The sequence below is a fragment of the Pseudopipra pipra genome, chromosome 6, assembly GCF_036250125.1.
Source record: "Pseudopipra pipra isolate bDixPip1 chromosome 6, bDixPip1.hap1, whole genome shotgun sequence".
NCBI classification, from domain to species: Eukaryota; Metazoa; Chordata; class Aves; order Passeriformes; family Pipridae; genus Pseudopipra; species Pseudopipra pipra.
This window is the reverse complement of record NC_087554.1, coordinates 6,496,905-6,508,393: the sequence shown is the minus strand read 5'-3', so window position 1 is coordinate 6,508,393 and position 11,489 is coordinate 6,496,905. Positions and strand designations below refer to the sequence as shown.

The 11,489-nt window shown below is 35.7% G+C and overlaps 1 protein-coding gene across 1 annotated transcript in view; it reads right to left on the bottom strand.

Moving 5' to 3' along the window:
• Positions 1-390: 390 nt before the first annotated feature.
• Positions 391-11,489, bottom strand: part of SLC17A6 (solute carrier family 17 member 6) — a 27,500-nt gene continuing 16,401 nt past the window's right edge. Inside the window, exons 5-12 of the mRNA XM_064659763.1 lie at positions 10,404-10,535; positions 10,213-10,299; positions 9,146-9,288; positions 6,940-7,089; positions 4,777-4,909; positions 3,963-4,073; positions 2,671-2,798; positions 391-2,344 (exon numbers count right to left, since the gene is read on the bottom strand). Of these exons, the coding sequence (XP_064515833.1) occupies positions 2,012-2,344; positions 2,671-2,798; positions 3,963-4,073; positions 4,777-4,909; positions 6,940-7,089; positions 9,146-9,288; positions 10,213-10,299; positions 10,404-10,535 (1,217 nt within the window). The 3' untranslated portion in view covers positions 391-2,011. The remainder of the gene's footprint in view (positions 2,345-2,670; positions 2,799-3,962; positions 4,074-4,776; positions 4,910-6,939; positions 7,090-9,145; positions 9,289-10,212; positions 10,300-10,403; positions 10,536-11,489) is intronic.

Sequence of the window (11,489 nt, the reverse complement as noted above, 5' to 3'; positions counted from 1 at the left end):
GTCTGTCTTTCCCAGTTTCATTGCATTGTCTGTCACACTGATCCCCTTCCTCCTTTCTCATCCACACCTAGGCCGAGCCATCCTTACAAGAGGAGGGACAAGCAGAATTTGATATTTGATAGAATCTGATAGCAGAATTTGTTCTGCAGTGACTATCACTTTGATCATCTATATTAAAACGCATTTACAAATTACAAGAAACCATGGTGGTCCTTTTTATATAAAAGGATAAATAGAGCATTTTATTAACACTTTTTGCAGCAACGAAAGTGACACAGTCCACATCTTTTTCATTAAACACAGCAAAAGCTATGGTCACGTTTTACATCACTTTGAGGCACAAAGCAAAATACTTTTTTTTTTTTTCTTAAGGTCAAGGTATGGTTTGCATTTAAAAAAAAAAAAAAAGGAGAAGAAACAATCCTCAAGTTGTATATTGCGGTAGCAGGGTTTCCAATCACTAGCACAATACAATGAACAGACCAAGAATCCAGAATGGATTATTACATACAATAATAATCATTTGATTGAATTAAGAAATGGATCGTTGTTGTCATTTTAGAGTATTAAGAAGTGGTCTGGTGTTGCTAACTTCAGTTGGTTCAGTTTGGTTCAATCCCAACAACCCCAAATATATACAACAAGCTAAATGAAGGTTAATATATAGTCTAGAAGATTATGCACTTCATAATGCATTGCACTTATTGCTTGGTACACTAATGTTGCAGTCACTGTTGAGTTATGATAAAAAGACAAGCATGATGCTTGTTGGCTTCTTTCAACCCAACACTAGTTATTTACCACTTTGGTTTATTGTGAGTTTATAGGTTACTCATATTCAGTGTCCATTATTATTAGGTTTAATCGAAAGACAAATACATCTTTTATTTCAGGGATTTCTAAAATAACAACATTTTCTATAATTACAGTATCTTCAATAAACTTATATCTATGTATACAACTGTGGCACGATGTGTAAAAATATGAAAGCTATTAAGGGAAGGATAAGGGTTAAATTATTCTCTGTTTCTTCTATTGGCTTCAAAATATTCTGCAAAACAAATGCATCCATAGGGCTACTTGCTCTTAGTAAATTTCTCTTTGGAATTTTGTAAAAGACTATATTTTTTTCTATGTTATATTGATTTTTTTCTCTCTCTAAAGACATCAGTACAAATTTGGAATATACTGCAAAGAACAGAATCATAAAGCTTGTTTTCTGATAGAGGGATTTGACAGTCTGCCTGAAAAGTCAGGCTTAATATTATATATTGTTTTTATATTAGTTGATAAATGCAGGGAAGAACATGACAATATCTATAATTTCACAAGGTTCTGTAAACAACAGAAATAAGAATTTGTGCCCAAACATTCAGTATAAAACTCCTAAATAATTCCTTTATTCATCACGGAGTAGCCTGCAGCATGTAATCACGATAAACATACAATATGCCCTATTTGTTCTTTAGGCTTGATACAATTACCATGAAGGGAACTGGATCAATCCTTGTAAATGCCCAGGACTCAACCTTTCTTCTTTGAGAAAGCTCTTGTCCTAGGCTAAACACACAATTCCTACATTGCACTGAGTAAATGTGTGTCTTTAACACAATCTCTTTCAATACAGTGTAACAAATATATAAGTGCATTTTTAATGGTCAAGTAATTTTGGCTTGCTAAAAGAGCATTAGATGTGCCAACTTGGTTGCTTAGTTGTGCTTTAATCTTTAGTTATGAGTTTTAGCTCTTGTATACTGTAAGTATCTAATTGCCTCTATAGTTTTGACCAGTAAACCCTTAAAACTCTAATGTTTATAGAACAAATATAACCTAATGAAAGTGATAACATGTCACAACTCATACAGATTGCACTTTGATGTACTTTTTTTACAGTAAGACCTTCCTGTTTGATATGTGTTTACATGTTTATACCACATTTTATTTCCGTGTGCAAACAATCACAATGAATTTAATCACAAACACTACAAAATATACCAAATATTTAGGTTTGTTATGAATAATCTCCTTCCTTGTAGTTGTATGAGTCTTGTACTTCCTCTTGTACAAATTCCTCCTTCTTCTCCCAACCATTAGGCCAGCCACCGTTGACTTGGGTTGTAGCACCATAAGACTTGGTGGTACCATAATTTACATAATTCTGGGTAATGTCCCCTGTCTCTTCAGCAAGTTCATCTTCATGAATAAAGCCACATTTCTCCTCACTTGTCTGTTCAGGGTCTGCCCAGGGTTGTTTCTCTCCTGAAGCAAATATGCCATAGAAGATTACACCTCCATAATGAACTAAAGCAGCGATGAGGAAGACATACTGCCATTCTTCACGTGTCTGTAAAGAGGAAATTAGCCCCATTAGATCAGCACATAGATCTATCTAACTCTCCTGAGTCAAAAGATTTAAATTAGGGATTGAGACTGTGCTAGTCAGCACAGCTAAAGCATTTGAGTGTCTGGATTCCAATTATTTATATCTGCCTTTCTTAGAAAAATTTATTACTTCACAAAAGCGTCATCCTGCATGCTTCAAATTTGCATCCCTGGATGCAAGTCCCAGGCTCTAATATGGATATCCTGGCAAGCTGAATTATAGAAAGGTCTTTTTCTTGAAAGCAATGGTATTAAGCTGGAAGATTTGAAAACTGTATTTCTATTTACCTTGTTCTTTGTCATTGCTCCAACAATTATAGGGCAAACCATTCCAGACAAGGTCCCGACTCCATTAGAAATCCCCATTAAGATGCTGGCATACCTTGGGGCAATGTCTAAATGGTTGACATTGAATCCTGCAATAGAAAGGTCAGTGAACATTCACACCAAGAGCAGAGCATTACTTCAGTTGTGGAAAGTAGTGCTATCACTTCACAATTTCACTATGATATATTTGGGCTCCTTAATTGCATTTCTTTTTCTTTAGAAGACTTATAATACTTAAATATTCCTATAGAGTCACACAGACCAGCAGAAGGGAGTTCCCTTCTGTTCTTCAGTGGTAAAATGCATGCAGTAAAAAGACAGTATCTACAACTGAATTATTAATTAATTTTTATAAATGTTTGTTTGTTCTCTTTCATCTCCAGTAGCATAATTCTATTGAAAACATAGGCAGTAACTTTTTAAAAAAGCTAAAGAGCCAGAACTAATTGTTCCCAAAATAAGCACCAAAGCAAGTGAAAACAGAAAACAAATCTTTGGATTCAGAAAGCGAAAAGGGAAAAGGCAGGCAGTATGATATGGACAATTTGGAGAAAAAGTGAAACGCACTTCCCAAGGTGTGAAAAACAGGAATGATACCTTGAAGAATACGTGGGATTAAGGACAGATTTGATTAAGGAGAGTTTAGATGTTTGGCACAAAATGAAAGAGAGCCCATTTGAGACATAAGGAACCAGCATGGGAGAGGATACTAAGATCACAGTGGGAAAACAATGGAAGGTCAGGTGATTTTTGTTTGGGAAAGGCAAAGGGATGATGAATCAGCAGAAAAGGGAAATAGCTGAATTTTAATTCAGAAAAAAAATCCAGTACTTAGGCCCCAAATTAATAAAATAATACAAAACTAACGAGGTATTAACCAATATACAATGGAAAAAATGGTGAAAGACCTGTATTTAAACAAAGATGTGTAAATTCAGGTATCACTGTGTAATACCAGTCCATTTGTCTTCTATATTTGATTTCAAGAAAAATCTATAGCACACATTAGCATCTTAATGAGAAGAAAGTCTAATTTGCTGCAATGAATATGAAAAAGACTGAAGTATTTGTACAGAAATAATCTAATGTAAAAGATGTAACACTGAATGTACTTTCTTTTGTAGGGACCACAAATAATATCCTTTGAGAATTCCAAAGCAAGGGGGCTTTTTAATCACTATCCATCAATAAAAACAAAGAGGTTCTATCTCTTAGGATAAAATAATTTAGTAATAACAGTAATAAAATCTTACCAGATATGGCAAATCCACTAAAGCCTACAGCAAGAACTAAGAATGAAATAGCCACTCCTTTGCTGTGTGAATACCCCACCACGAGAAGAAGAGTTGCTTCCATACCAAAACCTGGGGAAATAATAAATAAACACAGGCATCAGATTTAATTCCCTCTCAGATACTGAAGGCCTTAGGATATGGTGATATTTCTCAGGAATACAAACAAAATGTTACCTCAGAGTAGAATATAATCAGGTATTTCTTCCATCCCTAAAAACGTGTTCTTCCTATCTCAAATAATCCTTATCTTACTCTTTGTATGCTAATTTATTGTTACTTCCTGTCAGTTTTGAAATGAAAATAAATACTTGTGATGTGGTTAGGTCATTCCAGCCACCTCTCACGGGAATATGCACTGAACCTGCTTATGAATTTTCCAGCCCTTGTCACAGCAAGGATACAGCTCATGTGGCTTCAACATCTCAGAAGTCAGGGATGTAACTTCAGGTAGACTGGGCTGTTTTAGTGCAGAGGATGTTTAGACGAGGAGCTAAGACTGAGTAAATAGCTAAGGGTAGGCAAATTACCCTCCCAAAGCTCATCTGTTTCTTTAACAACCTAAATGCTCATTCCACTACCAAATAATTGTATTGAAACTGGGAATGAGAACAACTATGTTTTCCTTTGTTTAGTAACAGCATCTGCCCTACATAAAAACATGCAGAAAGTATTGCTTCCTAAGTACATAAAACTGTGCAGTTTGTTTGTTCTGTGCAGAACACAATATGGACATCAAATCTGTACAACTTTTAAATAAAATAGGAAGACTCACCTCCACAGTTCATTATCTTTCTCACATTAGTGGTTGAAAGAATCTGCCTGGTTCTTAAAAAGTCTGCAATTTGTCCCCCAATAGGAACAATAATTGTCATCACTAAATGTGGCACAGCAGATAAGATACCCACCTAAAATAATAATTAGAATTAGCAAAGTATAAACCATAAGAAAACATTGATTCTTCATTTCCTGAAGCATTCAGCAACTAATTAATTATCTATTATTTTTTTAATGTCAGGCTATGTGCTAAAAAAAGTTTTAATTTGGTTTATCAACTGAACAACACCAGTGACCTGAAATGATTTTAAGAATGTCTGATGACATGACACTTCTTGTTTATAGATTGTTTACACAGTTTATATTTAAGCTAAAGCCTTTTCTCTCCCTCACTTATAGTTCCTCTGTCCTTTCATTTCAGAAAATTTATGATCAAACATGTTAAACTGAATTGCTACATTTCTGCTGGTGTTCAGCACAGCTTTGCAGCAAACCTCACATGCTTAGACAGATTCCTTATGGATCAACGTCACATGCACAGTTGCCATTTGCCTTTGATTTGTGACCATTCCTCAAGCTCCAAAGTTCACATGGGCAAAAGGTCTGTCTGAAAAACTCTGTACGTAGTGAAAGATAAAATACTAAATATCCGCTGTTGATTTTCAAAGTGCTATACATACTAGCAAAATGAGACCTAGTAATTTTGTGATGGCTGTTCCAATATATAATAATAGATTTATAGGGAATTCATTGTGTATACCTGTAAGAGTGCTTCAGCACAGGGGGTTTTGCATGATTCCTGTCTGAACAGTGCATCAGCTGGCCTGACACCTCACTTGAGCTGCACCAGTGTGCAGAGCAGACAGACTCCACAAGAACAAAAAGAAAACAAGTTTTCTCTACTCTTCAATTAAAGTTCTGAAATTGTGTATTTCACTGCAGTTCATACATATGGCATATATATATATATATGTGTGGGAGCTTCCTTCATCTGAATAAATGCTTCTCTGAATAAGCCAGATGTTAACTATGAAGAAACTGTGGTACTACAATTACTGAGGTGTTGCTGACTAAATTATAACTATTCAGTTATGAGCATCCATATCCACAGCAGATGTCAGAAAACTGACTTTGCCCTCATTGTTTACAAAGCTTCAACTTTGAATCCACTCCAAGAAAAATCTTTTGGAACAAAATGATCGAATTAATTCTATAGAACAGTGCCATTCTTATTGCATGCAGGACAGATGATGTTTCAAGCACAGCAAAGCTTTTTAAAGTGACTCCAGCTAAAAAGGGAAGCCCATCTTTAAATGCAGGATGGCATTGTGTGATTTTGACAATATTCCATAATAAGGCAACACTTCAGAAGATACTCTTCTGTCACTTGAACCTCATGGAACTAAATCAAAAGAATACAGTTCTCTCAAAGGCACAAGCCCCCGGCACTTTCACAAGCAGGAAATCTGTGTTAGTGGAAAGCTTACTGTACATGCTGAAGGCTTGTTTGCATGTATTTATATTTACCTCCCCAGATCTTCGTTTGCAAAGCCTAGCCTTGATGATGAGGTCTGAGCCAAACTTCATATGAATCACATGGGACCTTTGATCATCCCTGTATCTCATATTTTTTTCACTGTCTTTTCTGCTTTCCAAGTGAAAAAGGGGGAGCAGTTCTCACCACATTAAAGGGGGATATAGAAAAGTGATAAATTGTGCTATCCTTCCTAGAATTAGATGGTCCTTTTTTTTAAAGTGCAAGAAAATACACTTGTCAGTGCTTTCTTTAGTTTCACAACTTCAATGGGACTCTGCACCCCCTGGGGCACCAGGGATGGAAGTGCAATGGGTCTCTAGATACCTTTCTAATAGCTGTCTAATTAAGCATGGTCTAGGTTTGAGCACTTAACTCACAATGTAGCCCCAAATGGATCATCACTAAATCTCATCCTGCCTCCACCTTCCCCTATCCCATCCTTTGTCCTTGTTGTTACTTCACTTATTTGTGCTGGTCAAGGAAACAGGAACTGGGAAGAATAAGATTTAAGTCTTAAATCCATGATAAAGATGCAGAACACTTTTCTCCTCCTAATAAATACCCCAGGTACAGCTCTGGTATTTACTCAGTTAAGATAAAACCTTTATGTTTTTTTTTACATACCTTGCTTATTTCAAATCCAAACACTTCCTCAAAGTAAGCAGGCTGACTAATGAGCAGCAAATAAAAAGTCCAGCTTCTACAGAAGTTTGCAACTATTATTGCATAGACTGGCATAGATGTAAAAAATTTTCTCCATGGAGTTTTGTATTTCTGAAACATAGAAAGGGGGATCCAGTTACCATGTTGATCATTACCAACTACCCACCTTCCCTTTTCTTACCCTTGTTTTACCTACACTACAACAAGTGCACATCAGCACAGCTTTATGTCTCTGAATTCCAATGACTTCATCTACCATAAAGGGTAAATGAAGTTTTTATACTTAAAAACACAAGTAAAAATTGCTACAAAATGCACAGGCAGAGAAACTCAGTGATATTCAATTTTATCACAACCCTCATGCACAAATGTTATTATCTCAGTCATGTAAACATGAACATACTAAGCCCAAAACAGTAATAATATGTCTTCAAAAGACAATGTTGCTCTGTCTAAGGCAACAGTACAGAACTAAGATTTTGCACTGTAACTATACAATTTCATCCTGATGTTTATAAGCATGTACTTTAGCATTTAAATTCTAATTCCAGTATTCTAAGTAATTTTTTTTTAAAGCCTCAGCTGAAACTGCTTGCTCAATATATTTTTTTGTTTGTTTTATTGTATTTTTAAAATTAATTGCATAATGACAAAAAAAAAAAAAAAAAAAAAAAAAAGACAGATGGGCAAAAGTACAATCCTGCTGAGTCCCAGCACCTCTCCAGGAGTTCAGGGTTCTGCCCATCTGTGTTGATGCAAATACAGGATCCAGATCCAGATAAGTGCTTGAATATCACTTCACGCTGAATTTAGATTACTATTGATTTGAATAATGGCTTTTCTTCAAAGAAAAACAGCCCATAGATGGGTATATGTAACATCTTGTACATCTATTAAACTGCACCTAAGTCAGAGCTAAGGATTAAGTGGGACTTAAATAATGAGAAGCCAGCCAGCAAATCTAACTTGATGCTACGGGGAAAATTTTGGATTAAATATTTTAGAAGCAAATGAATTATTGATACAAGATCATAGCTTCCAAAACAACGTTTAATTAAAAAGCAACAATGAAAAATAGACAGAAATTATACAGCCCAAATTAGAATTGTATGGACATCCTTTGACGTAGCTCATTTCACATCAGATTTTCAAAACCATGAATGCTACTGAATGCTATTGAATATCAGCTCAGACAGTCCCTCAAGAACACCTAAAACTGTCAGCTATCAAAGAAATTACTTTGTAATATTTTCAGTTCCTTATTTAATCTGGAACAAAGTTTTTTCACTAAGACAAAAATGATATATCCCCGAGTTCAATCAATCTGACCAAATAGAAAAAATAATGAAGAGTGGTAGTGAAGGTTTACTGGGAATGGATGGTGTAAAAATAGGAGCAGATGAAGTGAGGTTTAAAGTTTTTTTTTTATTTTCTTGAGTGAGTAAACACTCTAAAGCTTTTCAGCAGTTACAGAAATAAGAAAATTCTTATTTAACATGATAGGAGTATGAAGTGGCTGGAAAATTCTCTGAATTTTAACAGTTCTTGAGAACTAAAGCAGTACAGAACTAGGATTATGAGAGGCTTGATAACATGTGTGCAGCAATATTATCACAATAATGGGGAATGTTCTTAAGGGTCTCCCAGCAAACTCTGTTGCAACTCACAGTCTTTCTGGCAAACGAAACACAGAGCAGTCATGATTTGTATTTTCTCATGTTCTGGGGACCTTAAAAGAGACTCAGTAGTGCTTTTCCCCCAGTTCACTTTTAGGAAGAGGAAAACCCTTCCAGAAATTACTGCACAGGAAGGAAACTAACTGCCTGAACTCAAGATACTGTAAAAGTCTAAATGAAGCTGCAATTTCAAATGTGGCTGCATCTCTTTTTTATACTTTGGAGCAGAAAAAGAGGCCTAAATTCCATGAGTCACCTGCTAGGAGATGGAACCTGTGTTCTCTTAGTGCAAAAGCAGTATCTACTCAGAAGTCCACCAGCAGATTTCAGATCTTCCCACCCCCCAAAAAATGCAATTATTCGAAATGTGCTTTTGTGTCTTATAGGAGGGTGTTTGATTTTTTGTTGTTGTCTTCATTTGGGTGGTGGTGGGAGACGTTTGTTTTTCTTACTATCTCATAGGAAAACCAGTGTGTGAGTAATATTCTTACTTCCATTGCACCTAGGAGGTTGGCACTCTCTCCAATGCTTTCTTCTATGTATCTCCTTTCTTCATCTGTGATCGTAGGATGCTTTGCAGGACTCTCATATGAAACCAAAAGCCAAAACATGTACCAGACTATACCAAAGCTCCCTTTGGAATGGAAAGAAAGACTTTAAAAAGAAATGCACAGTAAAGCAGCAAACAAGGAAAAAAAAAATCTGTGAAGAATTATAACAAATTTAAATGGCAATTGTTGTTAGTGCTTCTTTACTGAGTTATCTCAGTAGAGATAACTCCCCAACAGAAAGTTGGATTCTGTAAATAATATTTGTGCAAAATACATGCAGAGCTGGAGCACAATGAAGTAGTCTTTGCTTCATTTACAGAATGCTTTCACTGTAAGTGAATATTCACTGATCTTAACATCAATTTGTACAATGCAATGCAATGAAACAGCTCCCATTTCATTTCACCAAACTGCAAGTGAAGTTCCATTCTGCTTTAAGCCACTGCTGTTTGACTACTGCACTAAATCTTTTACCTGCAAAATGGGGCATTTTTTTCGACATAACAATGCACTTCCTGCTAGTTTATCAAATTTCTCTAAGGTTTCCCCCTAATCCACATCAATGTGGACATACTTTTCCATCAGTGTAAGATAACGTGGCACAACTAGTGTGAATAAAGTTTTGCAGGTCTTCAGATAAAAATCAGGACAACTTATTCAGGGCAGGTGCTCTAAATTTGCAGTTTTATAAATGTAAGGGCAACGTTACTGTGAGCAGAGATCCTATAGATCTGCATGGCAGTTTGCACTGCTTGTGCTAAAAGTGACGAAGGTTTCACTATGAACTAGCTTGTCTTCTTACTGAGAATGTTACTTTCCTACTTATTCTTTCCTTTAAATTCTGTTCTTTCCTTGTTCTGTTCTTTCATTGTTAAAAAATCTGTATTTTTAGATTTACAGTCCCACTTGCCTGGGTTTTTTTGGCCTCTTAACAGTAGCTTTGACATTTTTAGAAAGGGCAGAGTAAGGTCATACCATAGTGGAGTGAAAGGAGCAAAAATGCCTACCATACACATAGAACACAGAAGACCACCCCGTGTATTGCACCAGAATCCCAGCTAAAGGCATTGCAATGACAGCTCCTGCATAGGAACCTACAAAACAAGACACGTGGGGATGAAAGGGGGAGAAAAATTCAGTTTCAAAACACTTGTAACATGACAAATGAAAGGAAGACAAAGATGCAAAAGTTACTTACCACAAAAGGAGGTGGTTGCTAACCTACTTCTTTCTAATGGGGGGGCCCACTTGCTCCAAATGCCGTGGCAGGCTGGGTAGGTGACCCCCTGGGGAATGGGGGTGCCACAAGTTAGCTGGTGCTGATCAGTCACTCAGTTAATTGTCTTTTATGAGTTTTTACTTTTAGTTACTATAAACAAGATGAGAATGCTTTGCATTTCTCTAGCAAAGTCTGAGCACAGCCACAGAAAAAACTTCAACATCTATTCCAACTGAAATGGGTTTTGTATATCACTCCAAATCGTTAAAGAGGCTTTATGGAACAGACATAAAACATGTTTCCTTTTGCTCCCCCTCCCCCTTCCAGGACAGAAGTGCAAATAATTAAAGAGAAAGAATATTAGTGCAGAAGAACCAAAGCCAAAGAAAAGATGAAAACACACACACTCTGGAGTCTTTCAAGTGCTGGGTTGATTTCTCCAACCCTCACTTTTTTTATCAAACATTTAAAATATAATTTAGGAAGTACAGATTAAAAGTTCCACTGCTTTAAAACTAGAAAATAAGATCTTAGAAATATAATTTTAAGAGAGAAGTTTTTCTCTCTGTTTGTCTTTAATGAACCTTCTTGAGCATGTAAAGAAAATCAATGAATGATATATATTTGACTTGATTTTAAACCAGCTACCTTTTTAGGTCTCTCTTCAAAATCAGCCTTTAACCAACAAGAGAAAAGCTAAATCTGTGGTGTTAAAATTTTAGAAAATGTATTATGAAATGTACAATAATTATCTATGAAATTCCTGATTAAGAATTATGATGTACACATAGTTATATATATATATACATATGAGTCACTTTTCTCTTAATCTGGTATTTTGTTTCCTATGCAAAAATTAGAAAAAATTTAATAACTATTTGCAAATATCGAGGGTATCATAAATGTTGAGCTGATCACCTGCATTATGTAGAAGGTTATAAAACACCTTCTGTTTTGGAAGAAGATCCTGTAACCAGTTTCATGCTCATTTCAGTATTTTATCCAGGAAAGAAAGAAAGAAAGAGAGAGAGAAAGAAAGAAAAAGAGAGAGAAAGAGAGAAAGAA